The sequence below is a fragment of the Sander vitreus genome, chromosome 22 (genome assembly GCF_031162955.1).
Source record: "Sander vitreus isolate 19-12246 chromosome 22, sanVit1, whole genome shotgun sequence".
NCBI lineage: Eukaryota > Metazoa > Chordata > Actinopteri > Perciformes > Percidae > Sander > Sander vitreus.
The window spans coordinates 10,337,142-10,359,363 of NC_135876.1; the positions used below are offsets into that span (position 1 = coordinate 10,337,142).

At 41.1% G+C, this 22,222-nt stretch overlaps 1 protein-coding gene across 1 annotated transcript in view; it reads right to left on the reverse strand.

The window, feature by feature from the left end:
• ofcc1 (orofacial cleft 1 candidate 1) overlaps nucleotides 1–22,222 on the reverse strand; it is a 95,933-nt gene that overhangs the window by 37,681 nt on the left and 36,030 nt on the right. The window contains exons 12-16 of the mRNA XM_078281261.1: nucleotides 18,690–18,838; nucleotides 16,872–16,986; nucleotides 15,769–16,078; nucleotides 9,892–9,983; nucleotides 7,929–8,074 (exon numbers count right to left, since the gene is read on the reverse strand). Of these exons, the coding sequence (XP_078137387.1) occupies nucleotides 7,929–8,074; nucleotides 9,892–9,983; nucleotides 15,769–16,078; nucleotides 16,872–16,986; nucleotides 18,690–18,838 (812 nt within the window). The remainder of the gene's footprint in view (nucleotides 1–7,928; nucleotides 8,075–9,891; nucleotides 9,984–15,768; nucleotides 16,079–16,871; nucleotides 16,987–18,689; nucleotides 18,839–22,222) is intronic.

The window sequence follows — 22,222 nt, forward strand, 5'->3', positions numbered from 1 at the left end:
ATAATCATTGGTTACTAAGCTGGTATCATTTTCCAAAGCACCTTGAATGTGTGTGTGCATAAAAACAAGTTGAGCAGCAGTATATGCCCGCAAGGCTTTTAGATAATTGAGTCATTTTTATATCATCTTGTGAGAAGTTTTATTTATACTGAAAAATTTAACTTTGTGCTCCCTCTTTCTCTCTCTTTTAATTTTATTTGTTCCAAGAACAATTACCTTACCATTTGGGGGCTTTATAAGCACAGCTTTTTTACAGAGACCCTGGCAAAGCGAGAATACACATAAATGAGTTTCATTGACAAAATGGGAGCACAGTGGCAGGTATTTGGGGTTTAGTTAAAACAGAATTATGGAATAGTGACTCAGCTGCAGAACTGGAGTCCACCATCATGTAATTAAATAGTACAATGATGCACCACCAAATTATCAGAATTATTTGCAGCTGACAGAGCGGAGGAGAGCATAATCAGAAGCAGTGAAAAAAAAGAAATGATCCACTTAATTAGGAATCCATGTTTGACTAATAGTTGGCTGCTCATTTTTACAATGTGAGGGAGGTTCTCACATGCAGGCAAGCATACAAGGGCTATGGAAAAGGCCACAAGTGCTCTGTGCTGTTGATCAGCTAGCAGCAGATGAGATGCAATGCTGGCATAGAATCGCAAACTCATAAAAATGTTGCATTGGTGATTGTATCATATTTAATGTGAAACCAAGTGGACTGGGAGGAAACATTGAGTATTATGGTGGTAATAAAGGGTGCATTTTTAAGTGAACTCCTACTTTGGGTGGTTAATTCTGGAAGATGACACTGTAAGGCAATGACCATCAAAATGATCTGTTGATAGTCATCGATTCAGATAAAAATACAAATTACTACTCTTTGCTGATGATCAACAATTGTGCATGTAATTGTTTCAACATCTTTAAAGGAATTGTTCGCTTAGAAGTAATTTCCACTTGTTGCCTGGCAACCTTACGACAGGAAAGACAGGACAGGAAGTACTATGCACAGTCAAGAAATATACTGTGCACGGCTAATACATATGCCTATATATCTTTTTATTCTATGAAACTAATTAAATATATTGTGTTGATAAATTATCTTTAGAGGCCAGTCTCCAGTCCAATACACTAATACACTATACACCCAGATTTAGTTGTAATTAAACTTTTGAGTGGTCACTTCTTATTGTTTCATGTTATGTTACAAAACAAATTAATTTCTAAATTGCATTACTTCTTTGTAATAATTATCTTAAGTATGCAGTGCACAGATCATATTAAGCAGAGATAACTAAGGATCTTAAAGGTCCAGTGTGTAACTTGTCTAGTTGTTCATTATCAAAATCTGTTTTGCCTGTTCACAATCTTGTCCTTTTTTATGAATATTTACCACCACCATCAATTCCAAGTATTCCTTTTGGCTTGAAATTTTACATTTGCATTCGCATGAACTGGGGTAGACGCTCCATATTCATGCGCCATCTTGAAATACGTTAGCCGGTAAGGGACATACAGAACATACTGCTCCGCCTTTCATGTTTTCGCTGTCGCATGATAAACTCACAGGTGCTGCTAATGCTGCTAATGGGTATCGTAGCTTCCCGGCCCCGGCAAGTTTGAAGACATGGAGGACCACACGTATTCAAAATCCAAATTTCAGGAACAGGAGTCTTCTTCTTCGCCCAGAAAAAGAAAAAGGATACTGAAAAGAGCAAGAGACCGGAAAAAAGAGTGAAGGCTACCGTAGCTGTAATACGTACTTTGAACTGTGTGGCGCGAGAGAGTTGATTACGATATATGATCTCAACGCTAGATGGGAGAAATTCCTACACATTGGACCTTTAAGTTTCTAGTAAAGTCAACTAATTTGGATAACAGTGTAGGCTACGCTTTGCATGCAATGCCAAACCTCTAAGGCTGCTAACCAAAAGACCAGTCAAGGACACAAATTTGATAATCCAGTTTTGTGATTCCTGCTTTGGCCAACCAAATCCCTCTTGCAAAATGTGTTTTTGCCTCCGCGCACACCTTGGAATACTTTAGATGTATACATGAGGTTGCCGTTTCATTACCATGCAACATGTGGCGTTTTTATGGAGCACGAGAGGGGATTAAAACATGGAAATGGCAGGTCCCTTGGTGTGCCATAAACTAGGGTGGAAACATTTCAAATGCAGATGCACCTGGGATCTACAAACACACAGGGATTGCCAGGCACAGCTACTACAGCTACCACCACAGTCCTCAACAATGAAGAACAGGTTGTTTTTCTCTCTATAAACTCAAAACATGGTGCCAGTAGATGTGTAATCCATTGAATGAACAATGCAGGGCAAATAATAAATGTTCGAAGGGGATCTATCCATTCATCAATTTGGGTGAGGCGTGCAGGAAAGAGTGCTGCGGAGGCAGAGTATGGGCCTCAAGAGAGTTGCATCAGTATTTAAATGGATTTCACATCTCTGACCTTGCCTCATAACTGCAGGACATTGCCACCAGAGAGGAGAGGATGGCGAGAGAAAGATGGAGGAAATTAGAGGCAGAGAAAGTGAGATAAAGACAGAATTATCGGGAGAGAGAATATAATTATCAGACAGAGAGACTAACCATGTGTTGTATGTGTGTATGTAGAGGACAATTGAGTGCGAGATGGACATAGAAGAAACGTTTTTTTCCTGAAATGCCACCCAGCATCACAGAGCAGATTAGTAGCTCTTGAATCACTCTCTTTTTCTATTCTATCAGTTGTGTCAATGCAGGATGAAATGGGCCCCTTAAAACTGACTTCTGCTGAGGCTGGGAAAAACTCCATAAATGGGCTACAGGTTTGTGTTGGGCTGTGTTTTTTTATAAGTGTCACTCTTATCTCATATACTGTATGTGTGCCTCCAAACCGTTTAAGACAAACGCACATTGTTAACAGTGGTGTCAGTGCAGTTATCAATCAAGCATGCTCTGGTTCTAAACTGGCAATGGCTATAATAGTTGCTGATGACATCATGCTCATATATATATATACACAAATGGTAGAATTAAATTCTGATTACATCGACATCTACGACTTGTCACTTGTATTATTAGAGCTGTCAGTCAGGGATGTTTTCCTAAAAGTTCATAATTATTTGCACAGGGCACAATGCATTAGTGCTATTTGTGCTACAGTGCATTAGTTAACATGTATCTGTACAAATCCACTTTTAAATTCTCTGGGAGTTATTTGTTGACTTTTGAAATCTTTTTGAGATGTTTATGTCAGACTTGGGGAATGAGTGAGTAGAGATGAAAAAAGAAGAGCGTGAGGGAAGTGTCACCTCTGGCCCAGCTCTGTTTCTCACGCACGCACGCACGCACGCACGCACGCACAATCACCCATATGCTCTCACATATAGTTCCTGTCATTGTATACCTATTTGAATCCACCCCCCCTATGTGTCTGTGGGAAACACATTAATTTGACCCAGACCACCAATGGGACCGCAGTCTGCTCTGACTGACAGTGAGCTCACTGCAGATGAACCAATCATATTGCAACATTAGCCTGTCAGGGAGCTGACAGCTCTGATTTCCAAAAAGGAAGCAACACGTTGATTGTGTATGTGTGTGTCTGTGAGATCCGAAGTGACCCAGGGGCGAGTCTGGCCGCAGAAAACCCTAACATGTGCACTCGGGCTGCGGTAGCCAGGGGCCTCTCTTTCACACGTGCATGCACGCACACACTTGCGCACGGACACATGCAGACACATGCCTGCTTCCTTAGCACAGGAAAGCACTAGAGACCCAGGGGTGAACAGCACTACCATCTCCACCCACCTCTCCTACCAGCATTACATCAGAATTGATTGACCCTTGCACTGAGTTGTGATTCGGAGCTGCAGTATGCCTGGAACTAGCTATTATTTCAGGTGTTTTTCTCTCTTTCTCTGTATGTTACTGCAGGCTGATCTCTCTTCCTCTCCATGATAATTAACAGCACTTCTTTAGTAAAGGATTGACACTGCAGGTTGCATGTTACCAATGTTTTCTGCACATGATCCTATTTAGATGAGCAGCCGTAACCAATATAACTGTACACTTTACTGCTAACCTTACACTAGTATGCAGACTCAAACAGATGGAGGGCACAGAAAGATAGAGATAGAGACAGAGACACAGAGTGAGTGAGCGCTCTGATAGGCTCGATTGGGGGAAACGGGCGGAGAGGATTGTTGGTCCCCAACGAGGCGTGCTAACTGGGGGAAATTAGGTCAGTGTGTTCCCTCTGACTCCACAACAAGAACAGGCTGTGCATGGTTGCGTGCGTGTGTGTTTTGCCGGTGCACCTACAGCGCCATACTGTACTGCTATAGTAACATACTGTGCCGGTCTGTGTGCGTTTTGTGTGTTTGTGTACGCTGGCTAAGAGTGAATGTTCTACCAAAGGTCGGGCCGGATTTTTAACCCAGGTGATAATTATTTCCACCCCTTTTGCTTGGACAGCTTTAATCCAGACTTAACAATAGTGTTTGATAACTAGCTCCAAACCTACATGCTAAAACTGTATTTATTTTGACTCATCACTCATCTAATTGAAACGGAAAACTAGCATGTAACTAATCATAACATCATTACCAGGAAGAAAATAGTTCTGAATATGAAAAAAAAACGAATAAAGGTTAAGTGACATTTATCCCCAAATGGCCATACAGTCTTTTGGAATCAAAGCTTTGGGGACAGATGGAGTCAGTACTGCAGACATTTGGCCTCCGGAGGATATGGATGCTTTCATTCTACCTTCTACCCGGCTTTGTCTTTACTCTGTGTCTCTCACTCTCTCTTCATGTCTCCTGATCAGGACAAATCACACATAGTATAATTGATATGAGATTTAGGGGGTATATTTCAATGTAATTAGAATCTTGATAATTGGACTAATTAGATCTAATTGCTATGTGAGAATGACTTTGATTAAAACAGGTTTCTCTCCTCAAAACCAGGGTAGAAAAAAAGAAATAGTTGGGTGACATTGGTGAGACACATTGCTAAAGCTAATTGGCAATAATTACGGATGCATGGAAATCAAAATGTATCTGACCTAACAACAGATATGAGCAACAATTGTTAAGTAACTGCAAGTGTTTTATTTTTAAAATGTAATGTAAAGTTGAAATGCAAATAGCATATCACTGTGCTGAGTATACTTAGCGTAAAGTACTGCTAAAGTACCCTCTAATGTATTAGTACATTTACCTTTTCTAGAAGTTGTTGCCGCGCCATCTGAAAGCATTAAATTGGCCCTATCAAATTACAACAGCTGTATTGAATCAGGTGCTTTGATTTTGCTCATTGTTATTCTGTGAGAAAAAAGGTGGTTAAGATTACACTTATAGACATCAAATAAGCTGGAAGGTTGGCAGGAGTCGTTCATGTATGTTCAAACCGATAGCCGCAGCATAGGAACTCACAAAAAAAAGAAGAGAAGAAGAAGAATCATTCCAGGCTTGTTTTCATAGTCTATTTCATTTTCCCAGAGTTGAATTGTCAATACTTGCTGTAAAAGGTGCTTTGTGTTTGCCATGTTGTTGTTTTTTAGGGGGATGGACGTGCTTTTGAGGTTATCAACCAGGAACTAAATAAAAACTATTTCAAGAAGAACATAATTTAATTTCTAACAGGGGAGAAGAGAGAGACAAGCTGATACTGAAACAAAAACGTTATATGAAATATGAGCAAAATCATATATAATGGAGAAAACTAAACAGCCCAGATGTATTTGTTAAGTAGTTCTGCTAGTCTGAAGTCAGAAAAAATAAGTGCCAGTGTTAACATAATGCCATTACATGCATTCAAATAAACTCTTAATTGCCATACTTGTGCAAATATAATCTTATTTTTAGATAGATGAGTTCTCAACATAAACTTACATACATACATTTTCCTCTTGTTATAAATGGATAGTGTTCATACTGTGGAGCTCTGTAAAACATCAGCCAATACATTTCTTTACATTAATTCCACGTAGGGAATACAGTCATCCTGACTGTGACGTTTTGGATGTATTGTGTCAAATATATTGTGTGATTCGCAGACCATCCAAACTGAATCTTACTGTTTCTAGCTTAATAATGCATGAGCATCTGATTTGCACATTTGTGCTGGGACGCCCTATTAAAATCTCAATGGGCTCAATAGATGGCAGTAATATCCCTCAATCACTGCAGCATGAATCCTCATCCCACATAAAATACATGTACTCGCAGATCTCTCAAAATGCCAGAAGAAATGGAGATGACATCATCACGGAAAATAAAATAACAAAAATCTGTAAATAACTCCTTTCGTCTGCGTCTCTGTCAGTCCTCAGGTGTTGTGTAGAGAATCTGTCAAACAGCGCGGTGGGAGAGATGGGTAAGGGTATGACTTTGAGACTGTCTTTAACTTTATTGTGAAAGCCAGTGTATCTTTCTAATGTTCTGATTAGTCGAGGGCAAAAAAAGCAGCCTTTAGCCCAGAGATACTGTAATGTGTGTGCTTGTGAAGATAAAATCAATAGCAGCAGCACCTTCACAGGGCATCAGGGAACCGCCAGGGCTCCAGCTCAATACAATCCGTACCCATAACTGACAGAAACGTCTCATCTCACGGAACCCGGCGACTGCTCAGAGGTAAAAAGAGGCCCTATGAATAATCGTGAAAACCATTTAATTGTGTCCCTTTGTGTGCAGCCTGCCTGGGTTTCTGTGTTCGTTTTGTATTCACTCTCCCTCAAGATAGTCCCTGTGTCGTCATTTGTTGGCAGGATACGCTGGTAATCATTTGAATTCCCCCAGTATGTTCAGAAGATGTCAGGGAGTAGTCTCTGATCTTGTTTAATATGTGACCAGCAGCTATAAATTACCAACTCCCAGAAATGAGGAAACATGGGTACTTTTAAATCTCCAGGGAGAGCTCGCTCTCTCTCTCTCTCTCTCTCTCTCTCCCCCACACACATCGACTCTCTCTCTCTCTCTCTCTCTCTCTCTCTCTCTCTCTCTCTCTCTGACTGTCTTTCTCCCCCCTAGAAACACAGTGTGTGTCGTGATCCCCTCCCCTTAATTTAGTTGACGTTCAAAAAGAAAAAACAAATACCTGTGACTTTTTTGTTGAAATAAGCAATTTTGCTTTCAGCCTATTCGGATGCTCTGTGGGCACACACACACTGCTGCACCTTGTTGCGTTTAACACGTTTGGCCAAGGTGTTTGAAATGTTATGCTTCCTGCTTTGTTTGTATTTCATACATCCCTGTTTTCTCATTAAAATCAAATGCTGTAAGCCACGGCGAAGAGGAAAACTAATTTTTCCAAACCTCCTCTGTTGCCTTTTGTTGTGCAGAGTAATAAACACATAAACCACATGGTGACATAATGGGTGTAGGTTGAGCGACTACATATGCAATATTGTTACAAACCAAATTAGGTTGAGTAAGACCGATTTGTTTGTCTCAAAACTGTAAATCACATATCACTTATAATTTAAAATTTTTTTTATTTGAGTCCGTATTAATTCTAATGCAGAACAGTTGGGATTTGATTAAAATCAAGCTCTTTTTGACAGTGGAATTTCCATGCTTTTCCTCACTGAGGACAGATTAGGCCATGAGGCTTTGAACATGACTTTCCCTGTGACTTGTTTATGTTAAATTAAAATTGACATATACAAGATTACAGCTATAGCCAAAACACCATTTAGTGAGGATTTCCCTTGGAAGACGTGACTACTGTATCTATATCTGTACAGGAGGTGTTCTAGGCGCATTTTGTTGTCAGCGTATGTCTGGTTGATGCCTTGCACATCACTGTCTGTGAGGCACAGAAACCAGTTGTCACCCACGTTTTTTCTTCTTCTTCTTTTTCTCCACGTTTGAATTTTGCAAGACTGATGTAGGATAATGAGTGGTGAGACTTACTGTAGGGAGAATGTATACTCCTCCATCTCCTCCGTGGAGAGGTTCTCCATTGAAGGCTGCATCTTCTGTTTGTCTGCCTGCCGAGGCGGTGCGCTGCTTCCGCTCATGCTGGGGCCGCAGCTATTTGTCTTCTTGATTGGCTTCTTCTGTGAGGAGCAGAAATCGGGAGAACACATGCGGATGTCATTTGTAATCAAAGCAGGAAACAGGCCTCTGAATTTATCTTGGGGGATGCACACGGTGACAGTGACAGTGACAGTGACAGTGTGCGTGGTACTCTGGAGCCTCGCCTATATCTCAACTGCGTCTCAATTGACATGAGACGAGAATGACGGCAAAATCGCATACGGCACGCCATCATTCAAGTTGAGTTGATTTGGGAAGCGTGCGTACAGCGTACGGTGGTGTTAAATATGTGATATTTGAGCAGCTGGCACTGTTTCTTTCCGCACAAGTCGTTTACTGTCATCGTCATAAACACAGTCAAATGGAGTTAAGAAGTGGGTTTAAATATTTCACCAAGGTACTTGGGAGCAGATATTATTTGTTAAGCCGCCAACATGTTAACGGCATGCTTTCCCTGGCCCTGTCACCCCTGTCTGTGTTGCCCTTGGGTGGGCTTAGTGCCTTTCTGCTGGAAGTTGTGAAATACTCACTGATGTATGTTAATGAGATCCACTGTTGGAATAAGCAACCTCTCTCTTTCTTCCACCCCTGTCTTACTCTACCTCTCTCCATTTTTACCCCTCTTTTTCTCCCCTCCATCCCTCTCTCTCTCTCTCTCTCTCTCTCTCTCTCTCTCTCTCTCTCTGAGATAAACCTGGGCCCAGGAAGTAGTAAATGGGCTGGGCCCCATAAAAGCTCCATCCGTTTTCATAGGGCAATCTTTGCCAAAGCAAGCTTGGATTCCAGAGTGATGGTCACAATAAAAAGGTGGAAAGGAGCGGGGGGAAAAAGCAGAGAGAAAAAATGCAGGAGATATATAAACCACAATGTTCTCTAGTGTCTCCCCACAATAAATTTAATGCAATACCTTAAGAGCGGATTCCGAATATAGCTGGATTCCTGCCCTGTGGGCAAAGTGGTCGCCTGGAGAAAATTCATTTTAATTAGGCCTGCACTGCAGGTTGAAGGGTTGAAATCTGATCCCTTGCGCTCCCAGGCTGGGGCAGGTTGGAGATCACTCCACTTAATCATTAGACAACTGGGTTCCACACTACGACATTTGACAGAGTTAGCAAGGTTTTAAAGATGGGGCCAAGAGGGGAAGAAAAAAAAACATGGTCTACAGAGGCTGCAGAGAAATAAAAACCTCATATCAACAAACTCATTCATTTAACAGGTCATCACTGATTAATGGCGGTCTGAGGAGCCTCCTGTACATCAGTAGGAGGAGGTTAGTAAGAATAAAGACTTGGAGGGAGAGAGGAGAAAGGCATGAGAGGAGGATGTGTATGTGTGTGTGACAGACGGAGGCTTAATGTTGTTCATAGGCTTCTCACTCCCTCAACAATAACATCCCAACAACAAAAGGCCGCAGCGGAGGCACAATGGCAGGGGCGGACCGGGAGGCAGCAATGCCAGATCAGCACACAGAGTCATTGTGCAATTACCACTTCAAAGTATGGCAGGTAACATGCAGGCTTTGATTAATTTAGCTTAAGTCCTCTGTAACGCAGGAAGAGGCGTGTTTAGAGCGGCTTGGAGGAAAAAAAGGGAGGCCTGGCTGGCATTGCTGATTTCACAGAATTTGAGCTGCTTTGGCTTGTCAAGCAGATCAAAACTGGCTTTGAAGGCTGAAAAATACCTGTTAGTGTGAAATGTATTTTGACAAATCTCAGATAATAAGCCGGGGAGGTGTGTGTAGGGGTGCAGAATGGGGCGGGAAAGGAAGGGAAAGGGAAAAGCGGAGAGGGTGCTCATTTCAAGGGTGGGAACACTTTCCCTTAAATCACAGTGTTACCTTGTAGTGAATCCCACCCTCTGCTTTCTCCCTGCATGGATCCTTCTTCTCTCCCGTGTTTCCAGAAATGGCTCCCGAGGAGGAATTCTTCCCTGCATCCCCAAAAAAGAGAAGTAATGTGCAAGTGAGTGTGAAAAAGAAAGAAAAGTTTGTGTTTGTTTTCTTTTTGCAAACCACATCTGGCAATCATAGTGAGGATCAAGGGTGGCTGAGTGGTATTTATATTACGGTATCCAAATGATTACGGGTGTACGCTTGTTAAAGGTACTGATGAAATATCCCAAAAAAAAAGTAAAAATTGAAACGGAAAAATAAACAAAACAAAAATCGGAATTATGAAAATTACTTAACACAATACAAATTAAAAAGTCTACATTTAGTGACACCAAATTAATTTATGATTGAGCTAAAATGCGTAAACCTTCCAGGTTTGTAATGACAATTAAAATAGGAAGAATAACTGTTGTTGTAAAATATGTTGTTTGCAGCGTACCAAGAAATCAAATCAAATACTCTTTGCATTTCATTTGAACACACTGCAAGTGTTGCTTTTGTCTTGTTGTTCTACTCTGAGGCAGGTAGCCAGCTTGTTTTGGTATACTATCTGGAGACTTGCAAAAGCTACAAAGGCTGATTTGACTCTGTACAGAGAGAAGTGTTAACTTATAGAGCTCCCGTTGCACAGTCATCTCTGTCTCCCACAATGTCGGAGCTGAACCTTCCCAGCCTCAACACTCTAATGTATGCAATTAGAAATGATGAAAAATCGAAAAAGAAATTAAGTTTGGTTGTAATACATTTTCCCATTCTTCTCTTCTTTGGAAAATTACTTTTGAAGTATTTTTGTCATCCTAACCCTCTTTTTTCTTTTCTCCTTCTATCTGTCTCACTCTTTTTTTTCCCTGTAATTTAAATGGTAAGCCGCCAGATGTGTGTCTCATGCTTGAAGAGTCGGAGATCTGCATTATTTAGCATATTAACATTCACAGAATTTAAAAAAGGGTTCCTGCATTGCCTGGAGGTTGTAATTAAGTAAACCTTAGCTTGATACATGTAAAAATCTCACTATGTGAAACTTCTTTCCCCCCGTGGAACCAGTCACATCTATATGATACATATGGAAACCTCTGTGATGATATAATTCTTTTCTTGCTGCAGGATTAAATATATCAGTGATAATAACTTAAATATAGGCGACACATCAGAAATCCTGACAGATAAAATGTACTTAAATGGCAGGAAGAGTCTGCCTATTTTTAAGCGAGTCTAAAATCAGATTTCATCCTAACACAGATGTAGTTTTTAATTACCATCGCTTTGCTGGTAAACATGTGGAGTGCCTACAGTTACAAGGTAATAAGGTTAGCTTTGTTCTATTCTGGGGATGAAATAATACATTTCTACATTTTCATGGCATTACATAACTGTAAACTCACTTGTGTTTCAAGAGTCTAATCATCTCAGATCATTCAAATATTTTGTTTACACCTTGGGAACATTTCTTAATGCATAAAAGATATTTTTACACACTCTGAAAGTGTGGATCATATCAAGAGGCACAAAGTCTGGGACCCTTTTGTGTCAAAATATACAAAAAATTGTAAAAGTATTTCTAACTTTTAAAACAGCCAGATCAACTATTTTTCATTCAAATTGTAGTGCATTGTTTTAATACTACTACTCCTGCTAATATTTTAAGTAGAAGTGCGCTTTAGCAAATATTACATTTGAGCACAGTATGTGTTGCTGTGTAAACAGTATGAGACAGAGCAAAGTGGCTGCTTTTGCACACACACACACACACACACACACACACACACACACACACACTCATTAAACCAGGCCCCCGCTTGCTAATGCGCAGACGCTGTGGAACCAGAATGAGCGCGGAGGCAGCATCGACAGCTTCGACAGCTAAGGGCTACGTCTGTGAACTCGGAGCGCTGGAGCTGCCACAACTCCAGCCTCTCCAGGCACTCAAGGCCAACAACAAACTCCCTGTTATCCCCCTGCGCTCTGAGCTGCGTTAAGACCAGCACACACACACACACACACACTCTTCCAGTGCATACAATGCGTTGACGCACCCACACACAGGAAGGCATACAAACAAAGATATTAATATGTAGACACTTGCATACATGCACAAACATTTTCCAGGGTCAAAATACAAATGAGTGTACCTCACCACTGCATAACACAATCTTTTCTCTCTTGCTTGCACACAAAAACAGGCCGAGGAAAGAGAAAAGCCTGAGGGCCGTAACACTGTCGAGACCCCATCACTGTGTTACCGGTGAGATGCAAACTGGCTGGGATGGCGGCTCTTGCTCACCTAGGCCCCTAATTGCCTGATGACTGGTCCAAAGTTACGGAGGGATCGAAGGTCAGTGACTCACGGATTACCCTTGAGTCCATGTCCGGATCTCGTGTTAAGGTTGCTATGATACGGTGAGGATTTGGTGTCGCTTTGTGCAAGAGTTTATTTTCTTGTAATCCATTGCATTTTAATGGCAATAACAGATGTTCAATGCATACTAATATGTACAAATATGCAGTCTTAAGCCTTTTCCACTCTCACTGGTGCTGTTGAAAGTCAAATTGTCTTTATCATGTTCATATGGGATGTCTTTGTCTTATCAATATACCAATTTTCAGTGGGTTTTGGTGGCAAGACACTGTCACCTTTGGGTGTATTCGCCCCACACATGCAATCCTTTAGACTTGTTTACCTCACCCACTGTGAGGGTTTACATGTGTATCTCTGCAAACAGGCTTTAAAGGTTGAATCCATCCATTTGGTATCCGGACACTGTTGAATTAATTGGCGGGATGCAGAGTGCGACTGATTAAGACCGTATAATGTAACACTGTGGTTTGAAACTGTGATGACTGGGACCGGCCTGGAGGGGAGCACATCCTGAAAGAGCAGGGCAGCGCTCCAAAGAAGACATTAGATGAGGAATCCTCGAAATCACCATTGGTGCTTAAGGGGATGGATGTTTAAAAAAAAAATAGCAAAAAAGGCAGAGAAATGAAGCCACAATACAGTTATGACAGGATCATCGGCATGCTCATAGTGATCCACTAAAGGCGATTGTGATACAAAAGACTAATCTAATTAGTCATTTGGGTTCAAACTAACCCAATGTAACTGGATTATTCAGTGAATGTGAAAGGTCACTTAACCCAGTGTGCCTCTAGCTAATCTCTACGTTAGAAAACCAAACACACGCCATTATGCTTATGGTGTAAATCAGAATTATTATCATCCAATGGCAAGTTAATCTGAAACACAAAAATATCAATGCAATACAGTAATCTTCAGATTTTTCGAGCAAAATTTGTCAGAGTTATTATCTTGGATTGGGATGTCAGGTTTTGTTCTGTAATAGACACCTCACTGCACACTGTGCTTTTTCTACAGGGATTAATTAATTTAAGGCCTCGGGAATACAAACTTCCAGTCTCACTGTCAAGCTCTGCTGTGTGTACGTTATCGCAATGACAAGAGGTCTCCATATTCTTGTCCTGATTCTGAGACAAATGGGTAATGAGGAAAATCCTGGCGTCACGGGCGCAAAGAAAGCGATCTCCACACAGCACACATCAGAAACAGAGAGGCATGAAATGGGAAGGAAATGTTTGAAACCCCCAGACTTGACAGAGGACTGAGGAGGGGGATAATTTGTTCTTCTTCTCTTCGCTGAATTGGATTTCCATTTTTTGGCTAGTTTAAAGTTTAAAGTCCGATCGCTACCTTCAAGCTTGACGTAATCTCCCCATCTGAATGCCATAATTCGCTCCAGAGGTAATGCAAAGTGAACAGATCTGTATGCAAATGAGACGCAAACGTCAGGTTGGCTTAGGGAACGGCGTGGATGAGGTGTTGTGCAGGATGACTTTTGATCCGTTATTTCACTTACGGATCGGGTTCACTTTCCAAGCAACCTCCTCACCTGGCTGCGAGAATGTGTGTGTGTGTTGACGTCCCTGTCTGTGTGTGAGCCAGAGTATGCAGCCGAGTATGTATTGAAGAGACCTGGTACCTATTTGCCTTGTGTGGCAGAACATAAATCTCCCACAGTGAGTCTCTCTCTCTCTCTCTGGAAAGGCAGTCAGTTCGTTGGGGACACTTCCCTTGTGGGCGTTAGGATCTCTGTGGGGGATCACAGGTCAGTCGGCGGAGGAAGCGACAAGCTGTGAAATGTAAAAGACCAATTTCTTCCACATGTTTCAGTGCTGGGAGAACACTGCCAAGCTGTCAGCCGGCATCACGTTTAAAATGGGCCAGGGTGCTACCCAGCAGACCTGTCACAACTCATTTGTAATTAAAAAGCCTGTGTGATGTTTAAAGCAGAGCACCCCAGAAACTTTTGAGGACTGTTAAATAAAGATGAGCTGTGCGTGCAAAAAAAAAAAAAGGAAAAAATGGGGGATGTATTAATAACAAAGAAGCAAGCCGGTCGCCTTTGTAGTAGATCAATACCAAATGAGCCTGGATTTGATTCCTGGCAAAGGCCAGGATGTTGGATTACTTAGGTGGGAAACAAGAATAGTATGTTTTTGAAAAGGAGGAAGTGGATTCTTATTACTATTAACAGAAGTCATTAGCCACCTCTTGATGTGGTTACAATTGTGGCATGACCTTGCCTGGACCACCAGAATCGGAAGAGTTCATCAGTGTGCCTAATGGACACACTTATATATATATATATATATATATATATATATATATATATATATATAAAGGATCATACATATATATATATATATATATATATATATATATATATATATATAAAGGATCATATTGGAGCGTACCCCATCAGTCCATGGCATCAGTCCATCACAGAACTAAAACATGGACACATAATCATATTCACAACTAGGAATGTAAGTTTCAAATCAAACCGACCTGCATATCTACGGACCGAAGGAGGAAACCAGAGAACCCAGAGGAAAAGAGCACAAACGTGGGGGAACATGCAAGCTCCAGACAGAAAGACCCTTCTTGCTGTCATGCAACACTAACCCCTGCGCCGCTAAGCAGTCGCTGCAGTAGTTCATCTGCTACCTAAAATCATTTCATTCTGTGTCCTCTGGAAAAAAAGTGAAAATGACGGTAATCAGATTACATTTGAAACAAGAGGATCCCAGTGGATAATGGGAAAGATAGCTTAATTTACTGCATTATCACACACACAAAAGTACAAAGTACAACCGCAGTGTGTTAAACCCATTACAATAATGCTTTGTTCAGTTTAGCTTAGTTAGACACTAAATAGATAAAATAGCACAGTGTGAATGTAAGACTCGAAAACTGCTAATATTTATTATTATTATGTACTGTTTGAACATCTAACTGCCAAGAACAGTTTTGCTGGGTTTAAACGTGGTGCATGTACTCACTGCCCATTTACGAAAACTTTTTTTAACAGCTTGGTAAGCAGTACTATGTGTGGCAGCTAATGTTGGATCATTGTTTCTTTTCAGTAAAACCATAAAAGATTAAAATCTAAATGAAATGATGCAGTCATCGTGCCGAAGAGGGTTTGTTTACTTAGTTGGTGGTTGGTGGTTGTATTATCAAAAGACTTCATCCGAGTGTGTCCAAATCTATCAGTGTTGTGCTTGCTGCTCAAACACTGTTGGATCTTTGCATATAATCTAACTGAGAAAACATCCTTTGTGTGCTTTAACTTTTGCTTATTGGCCCACTGTCTTTACCCAACCCTAGCCTCAAGCACATTCACCTCAGTGGAGAACTGCTGTAAGTGAGGCCTGCCATTCTTCTTCATCCCAGTGCTTGTGACATTAGGGTGACATTTTCTCCCCACTGTGGCGTAGTCGGGGGTTTTAACATTGGACCCCTACCTGGCAGAGATGAGGAAGAGCAGGCAGAATCAGCTGACAGGTGGAGAGGAGACCCCCGGTGAGAATGTACCACAGCGGGCTCTCCTGCTCTGCTGCTGGGGCCCGCACGCGGCTGCTGTTGGGGATATAACTGGGGATGAATGGGATGAGGACGGAGCTGGGCCTGGGATGGGGGCTGGAGTGGCAGTTGGCCTTGGGGTTGGTCATGATGGACCTCAGGTTGGGGCATGACAAAGGGGTTGGGTGGGGGTATTGATAGGGTAATGCAGTGCTCTGGTCCCCCAGATGTTCCAGAAGGGAGCCTCTTCACCTGAAACACCACAAACAAGAGATGGGTCTGTATGTATGTTTGAGGTCTACATGTGGGTTCAGTGAACATTAATATAACCTCTTCATGTTAATGTCGTCAGTTATGTTAATATCATTCCATTGCATCACCATTGTTTGTGGGAAAACAGCATGTGTGTGTAATTACCATACATGTGTTAGTGATCAACATGCAGACATAGCCAACTATTAGTATTTGTCATAGTGTGCCATAATGGCATTAAATAATTCAATTAAGACCATGAGTGTAACTAGTATTAATATTGCACATCCTATTGTGCTGTACGTCCGCAAAGACGTACAAAAATACGACTATTTACATCCGTCGGAACTCAAAGCAGTAATGATAATGCAGTAATACAAACAACATGTCACAGTCGAAAGGGACAAATAAAGAGACAAACCCGAGACAGAGAGCTTTGTTCTGGCTTTTAATTCAATTAAGATGTTTACTAATCTAATCAATGCATCAGCTCAAATGCATTCCTGAATTGCTGGGTAAAGATGTGGTTCCTGTTTGCTCTCTGGGGCCAATTTCCAATTTCTTTGGAAAAGCTTTTTATCATAGAAAATCCAAAAATCCAACCCCCCCCCCAAAAAAAAAAAAAAAAAAAAAAAAGGGAGGGTCAGAGTGAGGGAAAAGATGCACGGGCACAGACACACACCTGTGATAACATAACTCATACCTGCCCACAATTCTGAATATAATATGAAACAACAGATACAAATCTTTAAAAGAAACCTGCATGCACATGTTTCTTATCACGCACACACACCTGAAAGTACAGGTTACACAGCCAGTGGTCTAGATCAGAGGAGATGACGGCTTCAATCTTTTTAAACTGGTCCAGTTGTGTGTTCGGCTCCCCCCTGAGCAGAGGGGTTTTGAACCTGGGTAAATAACACATAACCGGTAATGGTCACTGTACAACCAGTTGTATGATAGGCGACTTAAGGTCTGAAAATGTAATTAGAACTTCATGTGATGTTTTGCTGGGAGTCATAGTAGTTTAGTGACCTAAGGGACCGTTCGGTATTTATGGAATGGACCACCGGAGGAAAATAGGGGAGGGTCATGTCTTTTTATTTTTTGTTGAGGGGAGGGTCATCCAACATTTTTTAGTCTGGGCGGGGGGGGTCACCCAACTTTTTTATTCATGAGAAGAGCAAAATTTCAAAGTGGCTTGTTTGGTGCATATTTATCCATGTAGCTCTCAGTCTCTGCCCCTTAGCAGATGGGTCTGACCGCATACGCAGAGTTTGCTGGTGGGGGGGGGGGGGGGGGCAGGAGGAGCACTGCCCCCCTGGTGGCTGAAACGGGTAATTGCATTGTTTAAAAAATTAGTGGAATAATTACGTCTGGCATGACCAGATATTTTATAAATATCTTAAATAACACAAAACAACTATTTAGTTGGTAGGTAATACATCAGATTTCATAGACTGCTTTAGTAAAAAAAATATTACCTGGCTGACGATGGGAGCAGCAGGACGCAAAAAAAACGAAAGATACTGTTGCACTCTCTGGATATCTTGCCGTGCCAACCTTGCAATAAAGGTTTCCTAAATGCCATGTATATACATTTGATGTCAGCTTACATACTGATTACTGATTTTGTGTAGATTTGGACATGTATACGTTTATTCCACTTTGTTTAAACGGCGAAGTGGAGAGGCCTCGTTCACCTGTTTGGAGCTGGCTGGTGAATGTGACGTTCAGGCCTTGCTAAAATAATTTTACTTATTATTTTACTTTTTTTCCGTGTCATTGGATTACGGCAAAATACGGATCTTTTTTCTTAACGTGTCTTAACGTTTTATGGTGAGTTTGGAGAGGCATCTCAACAGACTGGAGGTCGAACACTGATTGTGTCATTTTAGTTGAATTTAAGCGTCTGTCTATTGCGTTCCAAAACCGCGATTGGATTTCATAAGGGCGAATTGTTAAATTTTTACAATGTAATTTAAAAATAAACATATATGTTTTGGAATATAATGTTCAGCTTCGGCAGCTTTACCTATGTGCTAAAATATACAATGACGAAGCCTAGTGACAAGTCCATAGCAACCACTGTTAAATTGTTATTTCCCAGTGTTTTGCTGAATGGTCTTAATGTTTTATTGTTTTATTTCATGTGAATACCAGTTTACTAGCGGAGTAACTTAGTATTTGAAGTAATACAGTAATGCATGAAGTGTGCATTTAGTTTCCATGCTTATTGTGTTTCCACAACAATGTTAGTGAGTAAATCTACTGAAATGGCCACCACACCATAATAGAGGAGTGGGATGTGTAAGATGAGAATGCAGAGGTTAACTCCTGTACGTCATGGCTGTAAAAATCTAATGGCATCTGTACTTCTTTGCTAAGTGCAAACTTGCACCCAAGGGGAGGGTCATGCCTCTTTTTCAAATCATTTTGGAGGGTCATAGGAAAATTATTACTGACGAGGGGAGGGTCAAGTCTTTTTAGGTTAGAGGCCACAAAACTCCTCCGGTGGCCCCTTAATTAAATAACGAACAGTCCCTAAAACACTTATATGTACTGTTCAAATTAGAAACTGCTTGAGGTCCAACAGCTGCCATTGACGCACCTGCCCTGGACAAGACTGAGGCTCGGCCCACAAACAGGAAATGCCCCCCACGCCAGCACAGAGCTGACGTGGCTGCTATCTCCCGGTAGTGCGGCCAGTTGGAATACCAGGACCATGGAGGGGACCACCTCACAGGCTGCAGGTATGATCTGCAGACACACAGAAAAGCACACATTCACTCACAATTCCACTCAGTTGAACACACATGCCTGCAGGCACACACACCAATGTATGCACACATACAGTGGGCAGACACATCGTCACGGCATGCACAGTACTTCAGGAGAAATCATGCATAGACTTGCTCACAACCAGGAAAGCCCAATGCAAACAGACACACAGAGGGTAACAAACAGGACATTAGCCCTCAGGGAGATACTTAATCTACATCCTAGACTTGAATCCTCTTTTAACTTATTCCCGTGTTTTTTTTTGTTTTTCTTTTTTCAAGCCTTCTTAACTGCCATTCTTATCCGTCCAAACCAGTAAATTGCCTAAAAGAAGATGTTGGAATGATAAAGACTGTCGGCATCAAACACAGGGTGGAGGAGAAGTTGAGATTGCCGTTGTAGTCTACGAGCTGACAGTTACTGTATTTGCGATGCAGTGAGACCACCATCAATCAGACTGATGGTATTAAGAGTATCTTGCATGAAGCAAGAAGTGCTAGCAGTCGATGGCAAACCAGAGAACGGTGGGTTTGCTTAAAAAATGAACTGACAGTGAGGTGCGTGCCACTTCATCCATCACTAGGTGGAAATATTTTATCCCTTTATTAGTTGTAATGGAAAACGCAGGAGACTTGTTTTAACACATAAATCATGTGTATTCCTCCCAACCCCCCCCCCCCCGATAATCTGCTTTTGGTATGCACCTGTGAAATGATGGGTAGTAGTGTCTGACTGATTATGGATATTGAGGATATTTCATATTATTAATTTACTGTAAGAAATATGACCTGCATAAATAGTCATTTGTGCGCATATGTGTGAAGTGCCTGCATGTAGACACGTGCGCTTGTTTGCATATGTGTGTATGTGGGAAGTGTTGTTTGCTGGAGGAGCTGTTTAAACCAGTGGCTCCCAAACCTTTTTCAAGTGAAGGACCCCTAAACTGACACAAAGTAGACCACGGACCCACATTTGATACGATTTTTTTCCCGGGGTCCCCCATCTGATCAGGGCTTTTGCATTTCGATTTTTTATTACAGAAAGTATATGAAACCAATGACCAAAATAGTCATACATTCTGTCATGGTGTTACTTGGATGGAATTATAGTGAACACTTTAGTGAAAATGTTTTTTTCCCTTTTGCTGGAGACGCCCTCGAACATCCTCAAGGGACCCCTGGCCGTCCCAGAACCCCACCTTGGGAACCACTGGCTTAAACCATTACAAATATCATTTTTTCTTCCTCAGTACTTCTTTGTTCCCCTTTAATATTAAAATGTGGAATTATATGCATCTTGCCATTCGGTGTAACGACCATGGGCCCGACTCTTCATGTGCTCCCACTTGCCCTCATCTCCAAGACATCTCCGACTGAACTGCACTGTTTCTGTCTAAATCTAAACCCAGACGCACAAAGCAGAGGGTGAATGAAAATAAGAAGGAGAGAGAGGGAGGAAAGGAAAATAAGCTCCTGGCTTCCTCTTACCATCACTAATTCCTCATTTCCTCTTAGAAGGCATTGTAAGCACTCCTGAAATCGCACGCTACAGTGTGGGCAAAGGAGAGAGAGGGAGGGAGAGAGAGAAAACATCCAAGCCTATCCTGATAGTGGTGGAAAGGCTGATCAGATTTGTCTGGGACTATCAATGAGGACGACGACAACAACAACAACAGGTTTGTCTATAAAGCACAGTTTTGGGTTTGGGAAGGGAGAGGAGGGAAGGAAGAGTGACATGAGGCATTTACCATGCTGTGCTTAAACCTTTTTTTACCTCTGAATCAGATCCCATGTCCGCATTCAGTTCATGCCAGCTTTTACCCCGTCCTTTATGTTTGATGGGAGCTGGAGACAATATTATCAGGATGCTCTAGCTCAGCGAATACGCCCACCAGCACATTGGCAGTGTCCACATGTGCTAAATGCTCCAGCTAAGGCCTTTAGAGTTGCTATCAGAACACTAAAGAAGCCCTTTATGGGCCTATAGAAAACTCTATAGAATCCGGAGGGACACTGGATTTGGTTTCTTCTGTCTTAAGGTTTCCCTTGTGAATCTTGCATAGTGCACACATCATCAATGAATAAACGTAAACAGAGATCTCTAATCCACCGGTCAATATGGACCATCTAAAACGAGTATGTAGGTTGTTGAGATTAGTACAGCTTCTATAGAGGATGTTTTCCCTCATATCAAGAGGTTTAGGAAAGTGGTTGTGAAATGTGCATAGATTTCATCTAATTTAATCTACTGTGTTGCTTCATCAAAAGGACCAAATGTGAAAACATGTTTAGTCTTTGACTTTACATTGGAAAATGGAGGTTGAGATTTTTAAAACTAATTGCAGGCAATTCTGCAATTCTAACTTTTCTATTCCTTTCTTGTATCCAACTCAACTAAGTTATAGATGACAGAGAATGTAGAAAAGAAACTACATTTTTTACTGCATTTGTATATTTTCATTCCAATAAAACATTACTTCCTTATATAAATGAATAACAGATCTTGGCTTTGATTTACATGCATTAATTAAATGTCATGTTTGAAAAGTTGTTGTTTTATTCATATGGAGATCCCGGAGATGAACCTAGAGGCTGTGTGTTGCATATTTCCATATGCCATCTTTTACAGCTATATAGCTTCTCATAACCCTTTCAATTGTCACTGCAACTGATGAAACCAAGGGAAACAGAAAGAGGAATTTGGAAATACTGTGGCAAACACAAAAACTAAAGACATGCATGGTGTGGTGGGTCTGTCATATTAGCAAAGCATGTTTTATTGTTTGCTTTTAAGATTGTGTTTTACTAAAATTTTCCATTGAATTTCACATCAAAGGCTTCATCCATGTCATTGGAAGTGAGCTTGTTTTAATTCAGCCTCCCTCAATGTCAAAATTGCTTTCGGATAAGAGATGCTTTATATTCATTCAAATATTTTGCTGGAAAGAAAAGAAATATTTAAAGCAGCTTCCTCAAGCATCAAATTAATACAGTCCTTACAAATCCCAACCTGATTCTGTCCTTTCCTTGTTGAATAAAAACACATTAGTGCCAATAGAGGAAAGCAACTTGTCACTGGTTCCTGCAAATGCAGACTTTTGTGTATTTTTCACAACAGCCACAGTCACCACTGTTCTTTCTGCAATTCTGCAACCTTAATTGTGAATGTCAATGTGGGCTGCAAACCAAAGATGTGCAGTCCATAAACTAAATGTGTGGTTTTAAAGAATTATCCCATAATTGTCTGCTACATTCCAACATTTATACAAGAACAAAGTTATGACTTATGATTCATTTATCTTAACTTTTCAAGCAATCCATCTAAATTTAATTAAATAGCAAAGTATTTCTGATGTTTTGTGGA